At 37.0% G+C, this 22,409-nt stretch overlaps 8 protein-coding genes across 13 annotated transcripts; 5 read left to right on the top strand and 3 right to left on the bottom strand.

Annotated features, from left to right (window-relative positions):
* The first annotated feature begins 389 nt into the window (after window positions 1–389).
* Window positions 390–1,736, top strand: LOC105214063 (uncharacterized). Its single transcript, XM_011187251.3, has 2 exons — window positions 390–1,095; window positions 1,157–1,736. Exons 1-2 carry the CDS (start codon window positions 510–512, stop codon window positions 1,615–1,617), a joined length of 1,047 nt encoding a protein of 348 aa, XP_011185553.2. The 5' UTR covers window positions 390–509; the 3' UTR covers window positions 1,618–1,736.
* A 73-nt stretch (window positions 1,737–1,809) lies between these two features.
* Window positions 1,810–8,191, bottom strand: LOC105214062 (AT-rich interactive domain-containing protein 2). Its single transcript, XM_011187250.3, has 3 exons — window positions 7,741–8,191; window positions 3,291–7,662; window positions 1,810–3,096 (listed from the first exon to the last, which is right to left on the bottom strand). Exons 1-3 carry the CDS (start codon window positions 8,025–8,027, stop codon window positions 1,957–1,959), a joined length of 5,799 nt encoding a protein of 1,932 aa, XP_011185552.2. The 5' UTR covers window positions 8,028–8,191; the 3' UTR covers window positions 1,810–1,956.
* A 235-nt stretch (window positions 8,192–8,426) lies between these two features.
* Window positions 8,427–13,585, top strand: Gcc2_1 (GRIP and coiled-coil domain-containing protein 2). The gene is made up of 6 exons (XM_011187255.3): window positions 8,427–8,642; window positions 8,714–8,807; window positions 8,892–9,187; window positions 9,245–12,508; window positions 12,568–12,685; window positions 12,760–13,585. The coding sequence occupies exons 1-6, from the start codon at window positions 8,607–8,609 to the stop codon at window positions 12,831–12,833; spliced, it is 3,882 nt and encodes a 1,293-aa protein (XP_011185557.2). The 5' UTR covers window positions 8,427–8,606; the 3' UTR covers window positions 12,834–13,585.
* LOC105214068 (DDB1- and CUL4-associated factor 12 homolog) lies at window positions 12,836–15,842 on the bottom strand. The gene is made up of 6 exons (XM_011187256.3): window positions 15,319–15,842; window positions 15,106–15,258; window positions 14,646–15,047; window positions 14,364–14,579; window positions 14,100–14,288; window positions 12,836–14,023 (listed from the first exon to the last, which is right to left on the bottom strand). Exons 1-6 carry the CDS (start codon window positions 15,613–15,615, stop codon window positions 13,871–13,873), a joined length of 1,410 nt encoding a protein of 469 aa, XP_011185558.1. The 5' UTR covers window positions 15,616–15,842; the 3' UTR covers window positions 12,836–13,870.
* A 319-nt stretch (window positions 15,843–16,161) lies between these two features.
* LOC105214071 (mediator of RNA polymerase II transcription subunit 31) lies at window positions 16,162–18,104 on the top strand. 6 transcript variants are annotated; one of them, XM_011187258.3, is made up of 4 exons: window positions 16,162–16,302; window positions 16,685–17,063; window positions 17,318–17,407; window positions 17,466–18,104. In XM_011187258.3, exons 2-4 carry the CDS (start codon window positions 17,036–17,038, stop codon window positions 17,999–18,001), a joined length of 654 nt encoding a protein of 217 aa, XP_011185560.1. In that variant the 5' UTR covers window positions 16,162–16,302; window positions 16,685–17,035; the 3' UTR covers window positions 18,002–18,104. The 6 variants fall into 6 exon arrangements, with proteins under 6 accessions (XP_011185560.1, XP_054090753.1, XP_011185561.1 ...); XM_054234778.1 differs by having other exon boundaries at window positions 16,164–16,302; window positions 16,788–17,063; XM_029041569.2 differs by having other exon boundaries at window positions 16,165–16,302; window positions 16,688–17,063.
* Window positions 16,162–19,908, top strand: LOC105214070 (structure-specific endonuclease subunit SLX1 homolog). Its single transcript, XM_011187257.3, has 4 exons — window positions 16,162–16,302; window positions 18,217–18,450; window positions 18,513–18,707; window positions 18,774–19,908. The coding sequence occupies exons 2-4, from the start codon at window positions 18,226–18,228 to the stop codon at window positions 19,329–19,331; spliced, it is 978 nt and encodes a 325-aa protein (XP_011185559.2). The 5' UTR covers window positions 16,162–16,302; window positions 18,217–18,225; the 3' UTR covers window positions 19,332–19,908.
* On the bottom strand, window positions 19,567–20,664 carry LOC105214073 (uncharacterized). The gene is made up of 3 exons (XM_011187262.3): window positions 20,608–20,664; window positions 20,407–20,487; window positions 19,567–20,339 (listed from the first exon to the last, which is right to left on the bottom strand). The coding sequence occupies exon 3, from the start codon at window positions 20,313–20,315 to the stop codon at window positions 19,752–19,754; it is 564 nt and encodes a 187-aa protein (XP_011185564.1). The 5' UTR covers window positions 20,316–20,339; window positions 20,407–20,487; window positions 20,608–20,664; the 3' UTR covers window positions 19,567–19,751.
* A 437-nt stretch (window positions 20,665–21,101) lies between these two features.
* Window positions 21,102–21,955, top strand: LOC105214072 (dihydrofolate reductase). The gene is made up of 2 exons (XM_011187260.3): window positions 21,102–21,361; window positions 21,420–21,955. Exons 1-2 carry the CDS (start codon window positions 21,282–21,284, stop codon window positions 21,889–21,891), a joined length of 552 nt encoding a protein of 183 aa, XP_011185562.1. The 5' UTR covers window positions 21,102–21,281; the 3' UTR covers window positions 21,892–21,955.
* The last annotated feature ends 454 nt before the right edge of the window (window positions 21,956–22,409 follow it).

Below are 22,409 nucleotides of genomic sequence, written 5' to 3'. Positions count from 1 at the left end.
TAGCAGCGAGCTAAAATGGAAAGTATAATAACGCAAATGTTATGCTATATTAATTGCATGCAAACAGACTGTATTCACTTGCAGTTTATTTGTGTGTTTATTTTTCCAATGCGAGATAAACTTTTGTTAATTTTTGTTTTCAATTGTTGTCCGATATGAAAACATAACTGCAACATTATATAAACTTGCAACCGAAAAAGAAACCGATAGATAAAGTATTGAACATTGATTTTGTTAAAAGAAATCTTAATTATAATGATAAATTAATTGAAAATAAGTGCCGATTGGTGTGTGCAAAATATTTCATAAACTCCGTAAATATGGCAAAACATTCGGTATACAATATTTATGATGTTTAGCTATTTAGCAAAGTTGGCAAGTTTAGCAAAGTTGGCAATTATAGAGAGCGACGAGATCCAAGACGTTTGTTTATTATCTGTGAATTGTCAAATAATAAATTTTGTTTTGTTTTTTGTGCTTCATCATATACATTTATTTATTCGATTACAATGCCATACAAAGCCTGTGTTTATAAAGGTTGCGAAAATTACACATATGATTGCGCACCTTGTGGCAATAAAAAATTCACGATTTTTCGATTCCCAAAAGATCCTGCTCGTTATGAACAATGGATGAAAAGGGGTAAAGTTACCGATGGATTGCCGGAAACACAAATGCTAATGTGTTCCGACCACTTTGAAGGAAAATACATTGTAAAAAACGCCAGGCGAACGATATTGACAAGCACAGCGGTGCCGATTCCCTATCACGAAGAAAGCGTTGATATGGAAGGTGAGGATAATATTGAAAGGGAATGTGAAGTTGGTATAGTTAAAGTAGATGATGCACTCGATGCAGAAATGGTGTTTTCAATTCATGGTGACTTAAATGATAGCTCAACGCTCATTAGAGTTAAAGAAAGTGTTTGTGAGGATGACGATGAAGATGGAATGTTGGAGTATGACAGAGTAGATAATAACTTGGAGACAGAATATTGTGTAGAATCAACGACAATGAAGGATGTTGATGATGTGCGAACAGAAGAGAATGACGTGTTTGCAGTAGACAGATTTTATGCAGAGGAACATTTGTCAGGTATATTACTTTATTACTCAAACATTAAACTAATCAATAATGTAATTTCTAACTATTATAGATGCAGTAAGACAACCAGTACAAAAAGAATTTTCCCTAAAGAGTTTAAAATTAAATAGTAATAAACGGCGCATAACAAATTCAAGCACTGATGAAACTCAAGAACCCTCTAGCTCCAAAGTTATTATATCGAAATTTAATCAATTTAATCACAACAGTAGCGATGATGACAGTGTGATAGTTTCCAAACGAAAAATAAAGCAAAGAATTGAGGATAATAATAAATCTACAAGACCAAAAATCCAAAAACAAAACGAAACACGACCAGAATCTCCAAAAATGAATTCAGCTTTAGTAAATACGGAAGCTGTCACATGCTTCATTTTTAAGGGTGAAGAATACGTGCAAATGCCGAAGGAATATTACATGCAAGAAAAATTGGAGCTTATGGAGAAATTGAAAAATTATGAAAATATTTTGCGTACATTTAAACAGAACTTACTTGACTTAGATTTGTCATAAACCTCAAAAATACCGAGTTAAGTTTTCATTAATTGAATATGTTGTAAATTACAAGACTAGAATGCATGAGAATAAGAAAAAGATGATACAATTAATAATAAGAATGGAAAAATGCAAAATTTATCTTATTTCTTTATTTCAAGGCATAATAAAGAATTAATGTAATTTATTAGTTTTTACTTCGAGGAAGGCTAATGTTATGTTTACATTCATTAGATCGGATATATCATTCCGCTATATATTAGATATTAAAATATAAAAAAATAATATTCGATAATATGTAAAAAATGTTAATGGTTGCTATTTCGAAGTAATACCATTAAATAGATATACATAGAATTAATTATTCAATTCGAACAGAATGTGTGAAATCGCTCCACTTGACTCCACATTACTCAATGCTATATTAGATAGATGCGGTTCATAACGCCGTAAATTTCGCTTCGCTGTATTGGTATAGGTAACCAGGTTTCTTAATATCAATGCGGCGGTTAAACGTATGCTTTTCGTTACCGGACCTTCATTTTCATCCATGACTTCCTTGACATAATCCGCTGTGTGCCGCTTGATGGCGTTCATAGCTGAACTAGTGGCGACACCGATTCCGTACAGTTGTGAACCAGACGAGGACGATGATGTCGATGGCGCTGGGGAGGCGGTATTGTTACGTTGCGCCTGCGCTTGGGCCGCCTCTACATTGCGTACAATTGTTACCGGTGCTTGAGCCGGCTGCAAATTAACCGTGCCTGTTGCTACACGTCGTTGCGCAGCGGCATGCAAATTATCGGTCGTCAAGTGACGATCTATTATGTGTGTCATAAGTGAATAACGTTTGCGCGGTATGCCATCACAAAGGCCTGGGCCCACACCCCATTGACAGAAGATTTCCGCAGCCGGATCCAAATGATCGGGGCAATGTACCGTAAAGGTATGATGTTGTAAATCATTGATAGATTTATACTTGCGACGTGGACAATTGCGCCAATCGCAAACATATAACCAGTTGGGGTCTAAGGGTGGTGTTGCATTGGCTGCAGCGGCTGCTGCCACCCCAGGTGGCAATTGCACCTGCGGCAGTTGGGGCATCGGAAGTGTGGGTTTCGGTAATGGCGTTGGAGTGGTGCTAGCTGGTGGCGGTGTACTTGATGTTGTTACAGCTTGTGTTGTTGTTGGTACTGTTGCCATTGTAGTTGTTGTGTTGACAGAATTGCCCGACGCTTCATTGGGTTTGGTAACTTCCTTAGGTTGAGGTTGGCCAGAGTTGGCTGTGCGTGAAGTCTGAGTTAGAGGTGGGGGCTCAGAGGCATTTATTTTATTGTTAGCACCTGGTGTTGCAATTTGTTGTTGTTGTGTGTGTGTTTTGATTTGTTGCGCAAGAGTTGCATTACTAGATGTTGTTGATTGTTGGATGTTCGTCTGCGCAGCAACCGGTGATTTGCTTGGCAAAACAGGTTGAATTATATTTGTTTGTTCCACAGCCTAAAAAGACACAGAATTTTGTAAAATTAAGATTGGTTGCTTATAATCTTAAAAAAAAATTAAATAAATATTTAAATTGTGCGAGTTGAAGTATGTACATATATCATGAATGTTAGCTGAGTTTATATTTGTTGGAAATCACACATATTTACATACACTTATGTGTTAATCAGTAATTTCCTTCGTTTATTTACCTTTTGAGGCTGCTGTTGCAAACACAACTTCTGCTGAATAATCGATGGGTGCTGTTGTTGTTGCTCAATAACAGTTCGTATATGCTGGGTTTGTTGTTGATGCTGTTGTTGTTGTGGCAGTACTTGTTTCGTTATAATCGTTTGAGAATTTAATTGACTCTGCTGTGAAGGTGGTGGTGCTTGTGTAATTACAGTCTCTTTAATTTCAATAGCTCGTCCACCTAGTATCATTGGTCGTTTTTCGGATGGTCCCGATATTATATGTTGTTGTATAATAGATTGATGCTGCTGCAACTGCGGTATTTGTATGGTCGATGGTGACGCCGTCAAGCCTGGTGTAGACTGCACAATGGAAACTGTTTTACCTATACGTGAAATGGTCGCTGGCTGATGTTGATTTATTGAGGTCACTGTTGTTGTCGGCATTTGTGGCTGATGTAATTTTATCGTAGCTGGTATGTGGTTCAGCTGTGAAAGTAACGTCGGTGAAATTTGGCCAGCGCCCGTTTGTGTGGGGGCGATAGTGGTTACTTGCGATGTAGATAATATTTGATTGCGTTGTAGAAACTGATTACTGCTCGACACAGTAGCGGTAATGGCACTGCCACTGACCGGAACATGTTGAATATGCGTGGCTGTACCGGTTTGTGGATTAATGAAATATTGCTGTGTTGTCGACGTCGGCAGAGACGGTTGTGGCCGTTGTGTTACCACCACTTGGCCCTGCGGCGTTGTCATGATCATCTTTTGTGAACCTCCTGCTATGAGCTGAGGTTGCGGCGGATGTGTTTGCTGAGTGGGCATCGTTTGCTGCTGTAGTATAATAATTGTTTTTGTACCGGTCGATTGTTGCTGAGGTGTTTGAGTGACTAACACAGTTTTATGTGGCTGCGGTGGTTGTGGTTGCGGTTGCTGTGCTACAAGATATGTCTGACCTTGCTGATTTGTGGCGAGCACATATTGAGTTGGTTGTTGTTGTGGTGCTGCTTGCGGTATATTCTGTGTGATCACTTGTTGTATGAGCTGTTGAGGTTGTGCCTGTTCTATTGGCGTTTGTTGCAAAATAACTGGTACTGTTTGTAATCCTTGATCTGTTTTTATGGTAGCCATCGCTGTGGGGAGCTGATTTGGGGGCGCAACACCGCCATGTGCGGTCAGCTTTAGCTGAGACGGTTGGCTTGGTTGAAATACCAGCTGACGCTGAACACTCGGTAAGGTAGCCTGTTGAATTTTCGCTGGAATTAGAATCTGTTGCTGTTGAATGGAATCATTCAATTTTGATTGCGTTGAGATAGTAGATGTCGACGAAGTCGTTGCTGTAGCTGGTAGTGGTGGTATGTCTTCTAAATCTTCATCTTCTAATATTGACGCAGCCATTTCGGCATATAAATTTGCTGCGTTCTTTGACGGCGTTACTTGGGAGTCCTCTTTGGCGTTTATGGGTTCCAAAGCTAGCCGTTTCGAGGGTTCCGTACATTCCTCAATTTTCCGTTTAATGATTGTGCCGGCTATTGGTGGTTCCCCGCTTTTTTTATCAAGTATTTCTACTAGCATTTGATTAGCAATAATGACCGGGCGCCCACTGGAATCCTTCGCAACATTATTCCCACTAAGTGGTGCCAATGGTGGTGGTGTTGAATCAAGCAGTGGTTTTTTCTCCAAGGGCACTTGTGGATTCAGTGGCTTAATAGTAGTTTGTCCAACTTTTACAGGTGTATTCTGCATGAGCGGATTATTCACCAAAGCGCTTATAGCAGTACTGGCGACTTTGATTGGTTGTTGTGTAAGAGCGCTTCCTGAAGCATTTGAGGAACTAATAGTGGCAAACTGGTTACTGTTGGCGGCAGTAATTATTTCCTTCTGATTTTTTTGCTGACGTTGAGTCACCTTGTTGGCCAATAAGCTCTTAATCAGTGAAGAGGAGGGTTGCACTGTTGAATCTGCGGAATGTTGTACAGGTAGCGAAGATGATGTAGCACCGTGCGGAGCTGACACTATTAATAAAGCGGCGTCACTGTGAGATGAGCTGGTGGACGTTGTTATAGACGATGCAATAGATGTAGTATCTTCAATTATTTTTGGCTGGGTATCAGATAGCTCTTGCATAGTTGTTGTGGTTGTAGTAGTAGAAGTCAGAGTAGGAGCTGTTAAATCCGCAGATGTTGCGTCTGGTTCGTGCTGCAATTTGGGTTTTTTCTTCAGTTTGCGTGCAGGCGTGGTGGAGCCGACAGGACTTTCAACCGTATTGATTTTCGTTGGTAGTTTACTCTCCAAAGATTTTATTTGATTTTGAGGTAACTTGGATGATTGTATGGGTAATGGCTGTGCACGCAATCGTATTCCAACGTAGTAGAATCCTTGCAATTCCGTGCCATCACTGCGACGCGCTGCCATGGGGCCGACATTGTTCGTATATATTAAGCGTACCAAACGGGGAAATTGTAAATGATTAACAACCGAATGTTTACCGAACTTCTGGCAGTGAGCTAAGTACATGCGATAGAGTTCTTGTTGCTCGACGTGACTCTCGGTAGTTGTTGTTCGCTCAAAAATAGCGCCTAGCCAAGCCAAAGCATATTGTTCATCCTCATGCGTAAAATTTGGAGCTGGACCAGCAGGTAATTGCGCTAAGTTCGTTGCTTGCTGTTGTGCTGCCGGTGGTTCTGATTGCTGTACCGTCGTTGTTGTTGGCATTGTAGTAGTCTGATCAACCAGCATGGGTTGGTGATTTTGAGAAGAATCGTTTAAAACTTGTGGCACTTTCACCGTAGTCAGCTGTGGATGTGAAGGTGTAATTTGTGTTGACATGACTTGCATAGGTACGGGTGCTTGTGGTGCAGGTAGTTGAGATGTTGGCACAAGCACATGTGGAGGTGGTTTCTGCATAACTGCGACATTTTGCAGATTTGCGATGTTTTGTGCCACCATTGGTAGCATATTACCTGGCACTGTTTCCACAACGCGCATTAAAATACAACCATCTGGACCGTATGATTGTGCTTCGACAGTGACCAAAGACACCAACTGATCTACGATACCTCGTACCTGCATTATTAGATGACAAGATCGTGTTCCCAATGATGTTAGCGCGTAAATTGTTTCCAGTGTAAATATAAGGAGCATAATATCATTTAGACAGAGAAATTGGCAAATATTTTCATAAAACTTAAGCTGTAAACACTTGGTTATATGTTCCTCATTGCCATCTGTTTGACAAAGCTTGTAAAGTGTCTCCAAACTGTTTATGATTACTCCGCGATCCATACTTTCAATACCGTCACACAAAGTTGCCAATAAACTGCGTGAAACGTCGTCCGTTGAGGGATCTAACAATTCTATTTCATTGGCAATATTACCGGCTATATCCAATATCTGGTTATGTAGATTGCCCCAACGTATGTTGGCACCCATCACTATGAAACGCATAAATGATCGATTTTTTGCAAATACATTTATGTTTTCCTCAAAAAAGCTAAGATTTCGAAATATTGCTACAATTTGCTGTACACGTTGACCTACATACTCCTGGGTGCCTTCTCCGGGTCCCAAATTCAAGAAATCCAAGTCCATATTTTCATCAATTTTTTTGGTTATATTTTCAATATCTTCATCATCTATTAGTCCTGCATCACGCATAGCTTGTTCATCTGTATACAAATCTAAAATCTGCGGTTTGTCACGCAACAAGTCACGCCAAAAATTGAAAAGTGAGTGCTCCCGTACTTGCGTGTAAATATGTTGAAACAATTTGCGTAAGGTGTAATCTGGAAATACTCCAGTATGAGCCAGCAGCACATCCAAAAGTTTCGGATATTCATTCAGCTTTAGTGTGTGCTTGTTTTCATTTGACATTAATGAGCAAACATTTATAGCGAAATCTTGTTCGTTTGGAAGTGGTGAAATAAGAGAAAGCATAAGCTTTTCATAAGGTGACGGCTTATGAAGATCTGTAGAGAGTTTATAGGTACGACGCCTATCCATATTCACAATATGTTGTCTATAATTGTAAGCCATTGGGACTGTGTTGATGTTCGTACTACCGCTATTGCTTGAATAAATAGATGCAGGATAACGACTTCGTGATCGACCACCACCTTCCATGGCATCTACCGATTCGAGAGCTTCCAGCTTATCTGGATCTTCGCCGAAAAAGTTCTGTCGTTCATACTTTTCTAGACAGCGTCTGTATATATACTTTACTGCGGCTGTGGCATTCACACATTTATCGCGAATTTCTAATACTGGTAAGACCTCATCCCATTCATCTCGTTGATTAACTTTATTGAAACCACCGCGTTCGGTTACTTCGCTGTAAAGTCGATGTAGGTCTATTTCTCGTCCACTGATCTTTGGCGTGTACATTATTGGGGTACTATAATTAAATAATGGCGTTAGTATTTATTTTTTACAGATAGTTTATTTTCAGCTGCTAAACTACAAAATTACTTACGCACGCCTCTCATGAAATTGTTGTAGGTCGCGATAAAATTCGTCTGGAGCTTTCGGTAAAGTTTTTCCCTTTGGTTGAATGCTATTAGCAGTATTAGTTAAATTTAAGGACGCAGCCGCATCAATATTTGTCGCTGGCGTACCAATTGTATGAAAACTTTTGATTCGCAAAGGAGTTCCATTATTAGCGGAAGGTGCACTTGAGACTGCATTTACAATTGCTGCCGGTGCGTTGTTGGCGTCAAGCCCTATGGGCATTGAACCTTTCAACGATTCTTGTATAGACATATTTGAGCTTATTGTGCAGCAATTAGTTTTGTGTAACACATAAATTGTTTTATAAACAACCTTTTAAAAAATATATTAATAAAATTACGAACGCGGAAAAATTAAACAAGATATATTTTCTCAATTAATAGCGTTGCCAACTACATACTACCAAAAGTTTGAGCAAGCCACAGGGATGAATTTATTCAAACTAAATTTAAACAGCCTATATTCTCTAATACGATGTTCACACGCATATTGTAATGTAATTTGTACAATTATTTCATAAAATTATTTATGCACTACACATATAACATTACCTGAGAATCGAAATTTAAATTTTTTATATGAATTCTAAATTTATATATTGAAAAAATGTGTAAGTTTCGCGATCGAAATTATAATAACCCTAGGGTTGGCAACATTGCTAATGTCAGTTTAGAAAACGAAGAAATAATTTTTTTGGTCTTGCTTTTAGAATTTACCAAATCTATCAATTGCCAATGAAGTTTACAATTGCTTGAGGAACTATAAAATATTTAGTCAACTGATTAAGAAAATAACACAAAACAGCTTTTCATATCGTTACATATCATAGCGATGGAAGAAAAGGTTGAGAGCTCTCATGGGCAGTCGGTATGTTAAAAGGAAATTGTAGTTGTGATTTTCAATATATTTTGTTTGTTTTCCTTTCTCAATGCAAATAGAAAAATCCCATTGAAGCCTTGAGCAAAGAAGAATTGATTCATAAATATAAAGGACTGCTGGGAATCGCCAAGAAGGCTAAACAATCCAAAGATGGTTGGTATATAGTGAACAAATATTATCTTATGATGTGGCTATCGCTGTGTAAATAAAAACTACGTCATCGATTATATTTCACAGAGTTTGCAGAAGAAAACCGTAAATTGAAGGAAGTATTAATGGAAAGTGAAACTCAAAAAGAAGCAGACAAAAATGCGATTCTAATCATGAAAGAGACTCTCGAGCAATTTACGGAACAAAAACTCAAGCTAACAGGTGAGCTCAGTGATCTCCAAAAGAAAAGTAAAATAGACGAAGAGGTTGTAACCAAATTACGCATCGAAAACGAGTCACTGCAGCGACAGTTAACTAGACTCAATGATGACAATGAATCTCTTTTGAAAGATATTGATCGCATGGAGAATCAACTGAACCAGGTATGTAAGAGTAAATTAAACAAACCATGTTCCAAATGTAATGCATTTGTATTCTAGGTAAATATTTTAGGAATGGAACAGAAAAAACACTTGGGATTGCTTGAACTTGAGGTAAATAAGTTGAGGGAAGCAGAAAGTATTAACACTACTCTTCAGAGTACCGTATCTATTACCCAAGAAGAAAATAAGGCACTAAAAGAACAAGAAAATACTATTAAACAGGCGTTGGAAGAACTCTCTTGCAAATACAGCAGAGCCAAAGAAATCAATTCGGAACAGCGACATAAGTTTAATGCTTTAAAGGATAGGTTTGTAGAAGTTCATCGTAAGTTGAAAAATTTAAAAGAATGTAAGCGAGTGCTCCTGGAAACACAACACGAATATTCTGAGGCTGTATCAAAGTGGCAAGTTGAAATAGTGGATGCTTCGAAACTTATATTCGCCCAAATTAATGTACTTCAAAAAGAGAATGAAGATCTTCGGCAACAAACAAAATCAAATAGTGGTGTGAATTTTGAATCTACAACGAAGCCATCTACGTTGGATACTATTGAAGTCGAATCATTCCAAATAAAGTTGGCCGAATTAGAAAAGCTATGCGAACGTGTGCGTCACGATTCACTAACAAAAGACAAACTTTTATCTAATGCACAACAAAAAGAAGAGGAATTACAAAATGTTATAATTTCTTTAAATGATAAAATCAAAGAGCAAGAGAATGACAAACAAAAAGAAGAACTTGAAACGCAAGTAAAATGCTTGAATCTAGAGTTGTCTGACTTAAAAACCCAGTTGAACGAATTTGGACCTCGCTTAAAAGCTGGTGAAGTTAATAACATGCATTCAAACCATAATGAATTGTTAGTGCGCTTGGATACCTTAGAAACTGAGCGAAACACTTTAGTTCAGGAAATCAATAGAATAGAAGAACTACAAATGGACAAACAGCTTTTACAAAACGAAATTGATAATTTAAATAAAAAATTAAGTGAAACTATGCATGTACATAAGGAGTTAGAGCAAATACAAGACGTATTGAAGGGGCTTGAACAGGACAAAAATTCACTACTAGAACAATTACAAAAACGAGAATGTGAAAAGCAAAATTCAAAAGAGTCTACTAAATTCACGGAGCAGAATTATTTGGAGCTTCAAAACCGATATACACAAATGGAGCGGGAGCACGATGATTTACTCTGTGAAATGCGAGAGTTGAATGAAGCTTTGAAGGCTCGAGGTGATGTCATTTCGCGACAACAAGAGAAGCAACAGGAACTTACGAATGAACTTAAAAAAACCAACGCAAAGTTGAAACAAATCGATGAGAAACTTTTGCAAAAGGATGCAGCAATAGCAGAAAAGGAGGCCCAAGTACGGGAAATAACACGAGAAATCGATTTGACACGCCAACAGACGCATGAGCTCGAAGTAGCTAGTAGCCGAAGCGAGGAGCAGTTACGAGTCCTCAATGAAGAATTGCAGTCGCTACGCAGCAACGCTGATGCGCAAAGCGAAGTACTCTCTACATCCACAATATCACGTGCCGAAGAGCTGTCGCGAATGCGTGAAATCGATGACAGTTTCGAGGAGAAGTACAATAAAATGCGTGGATTAGCTGTTAAACTGAAAAAAAGATTGCAAGAACAAACTGGACAATTGGCGGAAATGGAGCAACAACAATCCGGGTATGTTGCAAAGAAAGCAAAGTTGGAGGAGTTGCAAAAGCAACTGAAAGACTTGCAACGAGAACATGGAGAACAGCAAAAAACCATCGAGTCATTAAAAACGGAAAATCAAAAGTTAAAATCATCCCGCAAGCAAGCAAATGTACTGAATTTAGAAATTGAAGCGGCGGAAAAATCACTAATGGAAGCAACCACAAAACTTGCAGCTAAAAGTGGCGAGCTGGAGACGCTCAATGCGCTCCTATCCAACAAAGAGCATACGATCACTCAATTGCGCAAAGAAATAGCAATAGTTGAGTCGGCAAAAAATGCCGAAACCGTACACGCAAAGGAACTAAAAGAACAAGTTGACCTATTACAAGAACAACTGAAGGATGCGGTACATGCCAAGCAAATGGCGAGTGAGGCCAAAAAGCAGATGGAGCTGTCACAAGAAAGTCTAAGACAAGAACTCGAGCAGATCAAGCTGGAAGTATCACAATGCTCTGCTGAAAGCTCCGCAGCCTTGATCTCAGCACAAAATGAAAAGGATAAACTTGAACAGCGCCTACACCAAACTGAAGCCAATCTTAGAGAAACACAAGCTAAGTTGCAAAATGTCGAATGCTCGTTGAATAACTTGCGCACCGAACATGCTGAGTACAAGCAAAAGGCACAAGCTGTCTTGCGAAAACAACAGAATACCGACACCACACGTGAGCGTGAACTATCAGAGGAACTGACGCATGCGCGTGCCATTGAAGAGCAACAGCGTCAGACGATCACGACACAAACCAAAAAACTAGTCGAACTAGAGCAACAAATCGCTGACTTGCATTTGGACAACGAGAATCTGCAGAGTCGAGTGCAAACGTTAAGTGTTTTGGAAGACGAGTTGCGGCAGCAAAATGGCCAGCTAGTGCAAGAACAACGCTTTCAATTGCAGCAACATCAGGAGACTCTCCGCACACACCGTCTGCAATTGGAAGCAGCACATGAGTGCCACGCACAGCAAATAGAAGAAATGAAAACGAAGTATCAACAGCAAATCGATGAGCTTCGTGCATTGCAGAGCCAAACAGTGCGTCAGCCGCCCATTGTAGGCGCAGCGGCGGTATCACACGTAAATGCACCCTTAATACACACATCGACTTACAGAGAAGCGAGCCCAAATCAATTGTTAATGCTTGCCGAACGTGAAGACGCAGAGGGCTCAGAAGAGGCCAATATGGCAACCCTCAGCAGTAAAACTCAAGCTTTGCGCAAGATTTCCAGTAGTTCACGACGCTCTCAACACGACTTTATGCCGCTGGATGAATTGCTGAACACACCAATGAATGCTTTCCAAACGGACACCGTGACCACCATTGGAAGCAATAGTTTTGGTCGGAATGACAGCAACACATTCGATTTAAATACCGGCAATAGCAGTGCTGAGAGTTTGCATGTCGAACTACATGCAACGCGAGAGCTACTTACCAAACAAGAGAGTCGTGTGCGGCATTTAACCGCACTCTTAGCCGAAAATGAGCAGGATTTGGCGAAATTGACACAGATGAATGATATGCTAAAGGAAGAGCTGCGACGCCAGGAACGTGCGGTCGAACGTGAACAGCATATGCACAATGCGGAGTATTTGAAGAACGTTGTACTGAAGGTTTGTACACATAAGTAGTTTCATTGAATGCATGCTATGTAACACTCTCTAACTTACAGTTTCTTACACTGAGTAATGGTGACGAACGTATACGTCTAGTTCCAGTTCTCCATACTATATTAAAACTTAGTCGCGAAGAAAAAGATATTTTAAACTGTGTGGCAAAGGGACAAAAATGTGAGTAAATTAACTGCTTATGACAATATTTCGAATTACATATTTACTGAATTATGTTTGTATGTAATTTTCAGTGCCCACTGAAACACAAGGACGTGGTTGGGGAAGTTTTCTGCCACTTTTCGGTGGAGGCGGCAATAATAATTGATATTGATTAACGCGTTAAAATAACAACAACAACATATAATTTGTGTTAAAATATAAATTTAGTCGGTTAATAGCAAATATCCACATACAAAATTAACGACCCAGACACACAGTTCATAATGAGTAGAGCATTTATTTGTTGTTTTCATATTCCAGTCCATTTTATTTGCTTTCAAAGTATTCTTTATTCTTCCTTTACTCTGTGTCAATGTGTATTTTACTATGTTTGTCATTAAATGTAATTGTTTTATATTTTAAGAATTTATATTGCAAAATTATTACGCATTGCTATTGCAAGAAATTTATTTATCCTAGGTAATTATTGTAAATGTAAATATTTTAGGCAACAATAATCTTATAATTTACATACATACATGTATAAAAGCGAACAGCATTACAAATTGTGTAAAGTATTATTTTTTTCAAAAATATTGCCACTAAAAAAATCGAAAGACGACAAAACTAACAAACATTATTCCAATAGATTGATTGAAAATTTAATAAATGTACCAAATGTAAATAAATATTTGTTAAATTCTTGAAAGTTTGTAGAAGGTGGCCAATATGTGTATATAGTAATGAACACAATATATTCATTCATAAAGCATCGATAAAATAAGACTAAAATTTATATTGTGGATGGGATCAATTTATTTGCGTATTTCAGTTTTATATGAAATGAATACAGCGCATATAAATTGAGAAATGAATCATAATAATATGAAGAAAATAAATAAAAAAATGTTAAAATAATTAATATATGTTTTTTATTTAATATCTTCCACAAGCAAAAGTTATTATTAAACCGTTTCTATTTTTAAAAAAATTAATGCTAAAGGATGCCGGTTTATTGATGACTGTAAGTAAAATATTCAATTGCAATAAGAAAATATTTGCCTACTACACTTGCAAAACGCATTTTAAAAATAATTTATAAAATAAATATGGAAATACTTCCAAAAATCACACACAGATACAGTTAGAGTATCTGAATATTTTAGCTAAGTTACAGTTAACTATTATATTTGTTTTACGGAATTACTGCCAAACCCCTGCATAATTGCCGACTAATGTAGCAGGTAGGGGACCACCAGCAGCAAATAGTCGCATACCTGTACTATCGTAGCAATGCGTGTAAATGGCTGGCACATATTTCACCTGTTGGAAGCCATCCATTTCATCTTCAGGATACTAAATAAGTTTAAGTTGACATATATGTATAAATGAAGTTCATGATCTATGCCGACTATGCGGAAAATGTACTCACCACAATACCTTTACTACATTTGAGCGCCACTGTTCGCGAAGCATTCACGCTACTTTCCAAATATTTACCAGCACGTAGATCATAAAACAACAGCATACCCAAACCTGTACCAACTGTGAGGAGATTGCCTTCGAATGTGGTGGCGCGTATGCCGCAACCATTGTAACGTGAAGTGATCTTCTTGATTGTCTAATTCAAATGTTAAAAATTGATGTATTTATTTAAAGTCAGAAATAAATATTAAACTATGTTGTTGAAATTCACCTGCAGTGTACGTGCGTCCAGCAGTATTGTGTATGAGCGGCAGCCGACAGCATAGAGTCCATCACTGTGATAAGCTATGCTCACATTATCCTGACAATTAGGCAGTTTACGTGATAACTTTTGTTTGAATGTTTCCGCATTGAAAATGTGTATGTAACCGTTGAGGGAAAGCGCTGCAATTTCTTTGAATTCTTTGTTGAAACACAGCGAACGAATCTAAACCAAATATTAAAATTTAATTATCATGTTCATATGTATGTATTTTTAATTGTATTTTCATACCCGTTGTGCTGTGCGTACATCTTTTACACATAATGGATTAATGGTGGCGAAGGTGGGACATGCTTCCTTACCGCCATCCGGAAAATCCATGAGATCTTCGTTTATACGCCATAACGACAGACGCGAGTCTTTGGAGCCAGACACCAAGAATTGATCATCTAACCAACACATGCCCATAATTAAATCCCGATGTCCATTTTCTCCCACACAAACCGGGTCTAGTGTTGGCAAGCGATAAACTGCGATGTCTGCGGAGTTGCGTGCACCTGTGGCAAGGAATGAACGGCTTGGATTGATTTCGATAGCATGTAAACCACCTTGCACTTCTGGGTGATTAGCACGATTATTTGAAAGTGTTGGAATCGCATCCACGCGTCGCATATTTACATCATAAACCAGTAACTACAAGTTAGAAGAATTACAAAGATACCCAGTATGTTATTTAATAGTAGTTATTCACCTTATTGCATTTGGTGCCAAAGACCACTTGACGATTGCTTAACCATTTGGAGCAAAACACCTTATTGATATAACCTAGATGTATCTGGGTTTCTCGCAACATATCGTGTGTTAGCACATATCGGCTAGTATTCTCAAAGTTGAAGCTACGTTGCTATATATAAAATGTTATTAATACAGTTCTCAGATAAATAGCATGTACTTCAGCGCAAACCTCTTTTAAGCCTGTCTCCCTACTACGTAAATAATCGCATAGATTGAATGATGTATTCAGCACCTCTTCTTGTTGCTGTGGCGTTTCTTCATCACTGCCAGAATCGTCGTAAGTAACGAAATCGTCAGGTTTATCTGGTTTTCGTCGTCGTTCTTGCCGTAGGGCTCGCGCTTTGGCACGTCGCTCCTCTAGACGTGCTTGTACATGACAAGATGGATGGGTACCTACTACACTATGCCGAATAGTCTTAACCATGGAACTAAAGACCATAGTGTTTTTGTTACGTATTTCAAACATTTTTGCTGCCGTTACTATACCACTCCGTGTGATTTTTTGAGCCCTCCTGGCAAAGCAGACAGGGATAGTGCTTAAGCGCTATCTATGTATGGATTTTTTAACACTCACACAATGAAAATACATTAAAATTTTAGAATTAAAGAAATATATATATTGTTTACCACGGTCGCCGTAAAAATCCCTATATGATACGTTTTCTCCGACGACAATGAAAAAACGAATGTCAGTGTAAAGTGAAGACGATAAATGGTAATGTAACTAAAAATGTTTGGAATAATAACACGTTTGCAGTCAACTTATAATCTCTTTAACATATGATATGATTTTCAATCCTTCTTTAAGGACACATTTTGCTTAATTAATTTCTTAATTTATCACACCATTAATAATGTTAATGGTTTCTGTGGTGAGTTTGTTAAATTAAAAAAAAAATAATTTCTACATTTTCTCCGTAAATCCAAATGAACTTGTTTAAAATGTTATTATTTTACTAAACTATCATTCGATCTGGCAACTGTCGAAATTGCCACTGACACTGACAGCATCATATTTTTTATTGTTGATATTGGTTTTCTGCACTTCACAGATTTTTTACATTCCGCCGAAACATATTTAATAAATATTGTGTAGTAAGGAGGGAAGGAATTTTTAAACAATATTGCTGCATTTGGGCAATGAACGCATACGGTTTGTAGACTTAAAAGTTCAAAGTGTAATTTTGTGGATAATTTATAAATTAGTAGTTGTTTCATATAAAAGGCGAGTGCTACTCTGTACCCCGCCACATTTTTCATTTGCATTTCTAGTGTTTTCTTATATATTTTACTGTAAAAATTGGTGTCTAAACTGATTTTATTGATATTACCCTAATTTCATAACTTCAGAGTGAATGTAAATATATTATGTGATTGACTTTCGCGTTGTAAGAACCGCTTGCTTGGGTTAAGCCAATCTAAAGCAATATCCGTCTAAAATATTTACATTTTAAATTTTGTTATTGTATATATCTACATATGTTTAATTTGTGTTCCACATAATACACTTGCATATGCGTTAATTGTGCGTGCAGCAGTCGTACCGGGACAAAAACTTTTAGACAAACCTGCTAAAAAAATAATATAAATAAATTTGTGTTCGAGAACATTACACGAAACCAACCAACATTACTATAGCATTTTAATCGCCACGTTCACACACCTACGCCCAACAGTATCACAACAAATATCACTAGCCACCATTCTCCAACACCACCACCACCACCTAAATACAACAACTGCTACTACAACTTCCACCAACGCCACAACCAAATACAACTTTCCGGTCAAGGTTACTGTATGTTTGCGTCTTAAGAAAGGCGCTACTACAGTTGACATTTAGAAACAACACCATTAAGAAACAGAACCGAGCCCTTCCATGCACCATGGCCAAGATGTATGGAAAGGGTAAGAGTAAGTAAATTCCTAATTTTGAATAACATATAATAATTAATAATGTTAAGAATAACGTAAAGTAAAATTAGTTGTGTGACAAAATTTGATAATCGAAACATATCAACACAATAACTTTTGGATTAACTTGTTTAACCCTCTTGCCTACTATATGTGTTTATTTTATTTGAAACTTTCCGAATACTATTGTAACATTTGTTCTGAATTAAAAATTATAGAAAATAACAATGTGTTTTTTTCATTATCTCTTTTAGCGGCTATTGAATCAGACGATCAACAAAAATTACGATGGCAAGTTGAACTTGAATTCGTACAGTGTCTGGCTAATCCCAATTATTTAAACTGTAAGTAAACAAATTTGATTCTTGTAAAGAGATTCAAAATAAAAATATTTTCTTGTAGTTTTAGCGCAACGCGGTTACTTTAAGGATCAAGCATTTATAAATTATCTTAAATATCTGCAGTATTGGAAAGAACCCGAATATGCCAAATATCTAATGTATCCGATGTGTTTGTATTTCCTTGATTTATTGCAATACGAACACTTTCGACGTGAGATTGTCAATTCACAATGTTGCAAGTTCATCGATGATCAAGCTATATTGCAGTGGCAGCATTATACTCGTAAGCGTATTAAAATGTTTAATAGTGTCAATGGTATGGGACAAATGAATGCTGGCGATCAGGCTGCAATGGATGCACAACAGCAACAAAATGCACAGCAAAATCCACAGAATCAACAGCAACCACAACAACAGGGACAACAGCAACCAGGAGCTGGTAACGTGCATGCGGGCTTGCAAAATGGTTTGGTGAATAATGCGCAACTCCAACAACAGCAGCAACAGCCCGCGCAGCCGGCACAACAGCAAAGTGTTGGCAATGCAGTAATGGGCATGCCAAACGGCAATAATTCCGCCGCTAATAGTAATAACTGAAAATTCTTTAAGATTTTCATAGTTTCTCTCCCATTAGTTAATAACTTATTTAGACATTGTAACATTAAATATTAATATAGAAAGCATTACTATCTAAAATATTTACGTGTGATTGTTTTATTGTATTTTGCACTTTTTGTAGCTTAGCGGTGCAAAAAAATGGTGACAGTTTTTGCTATTGATTCAGTTTAAACATTTTTGTTGTCTAATTTTAGTTCCTCATCATGAGTAACTCGTTTTTCTATGGGGTGTATTTGCTTTGCAGTCAAAGTGCTGAAAAACGATACAAAGGACGCTGCTATATTGGCTTTACCGTAAATCCCAAACGTCGTATAAGTCAACATAATCGGGGTAAGGATTTTGGTGGTGCCAAACGCACCAGTAACAAAGGACCATGGCAAATGGTTATGATAGTACATGGCTTTCCAAATAATATTTCAGCATTGCAGGTGAATATTAAAGATTCCAAAACTTATATATGATGATTCTCATTCAATTCTACCTATTGCAGTTTGAGTGGGCGTGGCAACAACCGGCACTTTCTACACGGCTCAAACAATATTCGGAGTTGCGTCGTAAATACCCAAAAGAAAGTCATTTTCAGTACAATTTTCGAATATTAAGCCGTATGCTAAATGTGGGTCCATGGAATCGATTACCACTAACAGTTCGTTGGTTAGAAAGCGAATACGAATGTGATTTCATAGTATGTAATAGTAAAGTTGTTTAAAGCATACGAGCAGAAAAAAAAAAACAATTTTTTCCATTCTAGCTGAAACCACCGCCTCATATGGAAATTGTAAATGGTCAAGTTTTGTTACCAAAATCGCAAGCTGTACGACTAAAAAAGGACGAGGAACCACCAAAGGCTATTTGGTCATCTGAATGTCACCTGTGTATGCAACGCATTGATGACCCGGAACGGTCACGTATCGGTTGTATTAACTCACTATGTAAGCTTACATGTCACATTATATGCTTGGCCAATTATATATTATCTTCCGATGAAAACAATCGTGGACAATACATACCAATTGCTGGCGAATGTCCGCTGTGTGAAGAGAAGTTTACTTGGGTCGCTTTACTCCAACGTAAGCGTAGAATGCAGCAACATGGTGTAGAACATATTGAAGAGGAAGATGATGAGGACGATGAATATGAAGATGATAGTGATATTAGCGTACTTAAATCTGATAATGAAAGCATTGAATCTGAAAAGAACAATGAGTTCGATGATCTTAATTTTTTGGAAACTCCTGGTCTTAAGGAGTCAAATACACCAATTTTAAACGATGATGATCAAGCTGAAATTTTTGAATTGAGCGACTGATAACTTTGCAGTGTAAGTTGAATTAAATGCAAAATAAAATAATGTTAATGTGATTCAATAATAATAAAGTATTCTGTATTTAAGTAAGTTTATTTAATTTAATGTCTTTACGAAATTGTCAACGCCGAATATAAATTCAGCATAAATTTATATTAACTAATAATAAATTAGGGAGACGAACCTTAAAATAATACTTTCTATTGTTGAAACCTGAGCAAAATTCAAAATTCCTCACTTCAGCTCTAAGTTTTGCTATATTTATTATTATTTGTTATTAAATACTTCAATGGTGTGTGCTCGAATAACTTAAAAATTTACATTTACTATGGCGGCTTGACTATTATAATATTGAGAAGCTTTAAAAATCTTCCAATAATGTATAGTATCTCATTAGTTCGCTATATAGATAATTTTTCCATATTAATAAGCTGAATGTCCTGCCATATTTGCGGCTTCCTCTTCAAATTTAGTATTTACGGCGCTTAAGGCAGCCTTGTATTGTCTTGCAAAGCCCTTATCTTCTAGTCCCCAAACGCGACCATTAGTCGCCAACATAACACCCATTGCCTCCCATTCGTCCATGTATCTTATATGTGCTGGAGAAAACTTTTCTTGCTTGTAGTTTGTATTAGATGCTTGATTGTTAGTATTTTCACGGCTAACATTCCCGTTAGGCGGCTCACCATTTGTGTACTCAGTCGATTGCCGAAATTCTACGCTACTTTGTTGTTGTGGCGACTGAGACTCCTCCGCTATAGTTGACGTTTCAAGTTGACTTGAATGTGTTGAACCCGACTGATCTGGTTTGCACAAGCATATATGCTCACGCACGCCATTTGGTGGCCTACACTTGTCACAGTCAACAGAGTCATCTTTCTGCAACATACACGCAGCTATTGGTATTTGAGTTGCATGTGTTTTGCGCTCTAAACCGCAAGTGGGTATGCGATCTTTAAAGGAATGTTTGCATCGTTTAGAACACATTTTCGATGGATAAAAAATTTTGAGCTATGCACATTTATAGAAAAATATTCGTTAAGAATTACTCAATATTGGAAATAACATATTTACTTACAGTTAATTTACAGAAATAGCATTACACTAGCGCCGGTGGGTTTTAGTCGTCAACAGCGAAAGGATGCGTGATATTTCGTTGCTAAATGTTAATATGTTTTGTTAATTTTATTAAATATAGTAAATTTTTCCATTTTCTTTTACATTTTTTTATTAAATGAGAAAGACAAATTTTCAATATAAATTTTTTTTTAAGACTTACATAGTCAAACTAAGTTTGCCATATAACCAGAGATTTAAAGTCAAGTAAATCACAAATCGGTATAATCAATAATGAATATCTAAATATAATTAAATTAAAAATTATAATACAGTTATATAAATGACTGTTATAAAAATCCCTTACAACCGCCGGTTCTACGATACACCGGCATTGACTCGAATTTTTGGATCCGACCAAGGGCCGTTATTTCGGCGACCCAGACCTGCCTGGATCGCTAAGTACTAGTCTAAATATATGAAAGTGTAATATACAAATTTTTGACATAACTAGGTCGATGTAACGGTTTTCTAAGGTAAACTATTTGCAACAATATTTGTAAGAAATATTACGTACACAATTCGATACGTACACACACATAGTTTTTTTAATTGCTTGCTGGAGCTATCGCTTATTGTGCATTGCTTGTTCTAACTGATAATTAATTCCAAACGTGTTTTTCAGAATGGCTTATCGCATATTATTTTGTTTCTAAAATTTCATAAGGCCAATAAAATTTCAGCTAAGCTTATTCATCAAAACGAGCTTGAAGTGAGTGGTTGAGTCAGCGATTAACTCGCAGAATTGCGCTATAAGATGAGAAATGTTTAATTCATACATGCGTAAAATATCAGTATATATTCAAAGAGCATAAAAATATATGAATTTTTTTTGAAATGTTACACTTTAATTTGATCGCCGCAGTTTGTCAGAATTCTGGAATAGGTTTGAATGGAGACTTACCATGGAGTTTAAAGTGTGTATATTTGAAGGTAACTACCAACAAGTTTCATGTAATTTTTTATGCCTTCAAGGTCGGAATACGAATATTTTACGCAAACGACAAAACGACGAAGTGATATCATAAAGCACAATGTTGTTATAATGGGACGGCTTACTTATTTAAGTATACCCAAACACGAACGACCGCTTGCAGAACGCATTAATGTTGTTTTAAGTACAACTTTATCGCCAATTGATCTACCGAAAGATGTGCTTTTGTTTCCTAATCTGGAGTCGGCAATGAGGCGATTGGAGCAAACTGATTTATGTGAACGTATTGAAACGGTTTGGATAGTTGGCGGTAGTGGCATTTACAGAGAAGCTATGTCTTCACCGCGGTGCCATCGTCTCTATATAACAATCATTAAACAACATTTTAACTGTGATGTATTTTTCCCTAAAATACCAAACTGTTTTAAGGAAATAGAACCGGATCCGGAGACGCCATTAGGTGTACAGGAGGAACATGGTGTGCAATATGAATACAAAATTTTTCAGAAGTAATCAATACTGTTATTTAAAAATATATATGAATAAAGTTGATATTAATTCAAAACTAAAAAAATAATGTTTAATTCACCTTTTATAATAGTGCGAGATCAAACGGAAGCATAAACAAATTACTGTCTTTTTAAATAATAATAATAAATTAACTGGTTAACATTAGTCTTAATTAAACTATTTTATATATATTTAGCACGAATTTGGCGCATTTATGGAAATATAGTATCAACAAATCTTTGTAATTTGTCGGTTATTCACCCCACAAAACAGATCCAATAATTAGTGTTGCCGTGAGGCTGTGTTATAAAGAAGGATGGATCGTTTTTTAAATATATGTACTTCAAATATTCATTTGTTTATGTGATATGTTAATGCATATTGAAGGGGTGAAATATAGTATTACTGTGAATTTACTTATATCGGCAATTCTGTGATTTGTAATTTCGAAAATAAGCTAACATTCTACATTCCGTATAAAGTTTCTTACCTTATTTAATGTTTATCTAAAAGTTACATCA

The sequence above is a fragment of the Zeugodacus cucurbitae genome, chromosome 2, assembly GCF_028554725.1.
Source record: "Zeugodacus cucurbitae isolate PBARC_wt_2022May chromosome 2, idZeuCucr1.2, whole genome shotgun sequence".
Taxonomy (NCBI): Eukaryota; Metazoa; Arthropoda; class Insecta; order Diptera; family Tephritidae; genus Zeugodacus; species Zeugodacus cucurbitae.
This window is presented reverse-complemented; position numbering and strand designations above follow the sequence as displayed.

Bases quoted from the DNA above. Each gene is read 5' to 3' on its own strand.
- LOC105214072 (XM_011187260.3), top strand. From the start codon at position 21,282: ATGTTACACTTTAATTTGATCGCCGCAGTTTGTCAGAATTCTGGAATA. The intron at 21,362-21,419 runs GTGTGTATATTT...TATGCCTTCAAG, and splicing joins GACTTACCATGGAGTTTAAA to GTCGGAATACGAATATTTTA.
- LOC105214071 (XM_011187258.3), top strand. From the start codon at position 17,036: ATGGCCAAGATGTATGGAAAGGGTAAGA. The intron at 17,064-17,317 runs GTAAGTAAATTC...TATCTCTTTTAG, and splicing joins GATGTATGGAAAGGGTAAGA to CGGCTATTGAATCAGACGAT. The intron at 17,408-17,465 runs GTAAGTAAACAA...ATTTTCTTGTAG, and splicing joins TAATCCCAATTATTTAAACT to TTTTAGCGCAACGCGGTTAC.
- LOC105214070 (XM_011187257.3), top strand. From the start codon at position 18,226: ATGAGTAACTCGTTTTTCTATGGGGTGTATTTGCTTTGCAGTCAAAGT. The intron at 18,451-18,512 runs GTGAATATTAAA...TACCTATTGCAG, and splicing joins ATAATATTTCAGCATTGCAG to TTTGAGTGGGCGTGGCAACA. The intron at 18,708-18,773 runs GTATGTAATAGT...TTTCCATTCTAG, and splicing joins AATACGAATGTGATTTCATA to CTGAAACCACCGCCTCATAT.
- LOC105214062 (XM_011187250.3), bottom strand. From the start codon at position 8,027: ATGTCTATACAAGAATCGTTGAAAGGTTCAATGCCCATAGGGCTTGAC. The intron at 7,663-7,740 runs GTAAGTAATTTT...ATTTAATTATAG, and splicing joins CAATTTCATGAGAGGCGTGC to TACCCCAATAATGTACACGC. The intron at 3,097-3,290 runs GTAAATAAACGA...GTGTCTTTTTAG, and splicing joins TGCAACAGCAGCCTCAAAAG to GCTGTGGAACAAACAAATAT.
- Gcc2_1 (XM_011187255.3), top strand. From the start codon at position 8,607: ATGGAAGAAAAGGTTGAGAGCTCTCATGGGCAGTCG. The intron at 9,188-9,244 runs GTATGTAAGAGT...TTTGTATTCTAG, and splicing joins TGGAGAATCAACTGAACCAG to GTAAATATTTTAGGAATGGA. The intron at 12,509-12,567 runs GTTTGTACACAT...TCTAACTTACAG, and splicing joins TGAAGAACGTTGTACTGAAG to TTTCTTACACTGAGTAATGG.
- LOC105214068 (XM_011187256.3), bottom strand. From the start codon at position 15,615: ATGTTTGAAATACGTAACAAAAACACTATGGTCTTTAGTTCCATGGTT. The intron at 14,580-14,645 runs GTATGAAAATAC...TATTTGGTTTAG, and splicing joins ATGTACGCACAGCACAACGG to ATTCGTTCGCTGTGTTTCAA. The intron at 14,024-14,099 runs GTGAGTACATTT...AAACTTATTTAG, and splicing joins AATGTAGTAAAGGTATTGTG to TATCCTGAAGATGAAATGGA.
- LOC105214073 (XM_011187262.3), bottom strand. From the start codon at position 20,315: ATGTGTTCTAAACGATGCAAACATTCCTTTAAAGATCGCATACCCACT.
- LOC105214063 (XM_011187251.3), top strand. From the start codon at position 510: ATGCCATACAAAGCCTGTGTTTATAAAGGTTGCGAAAATTACACATAT. The intron at 1,096-1,156 runs GTATATTACTTT...TAACTATTATAG, and splicing joins TGCAGAGGAACATTTGTCAG to ATGCAGTAAGACAACCAGTA.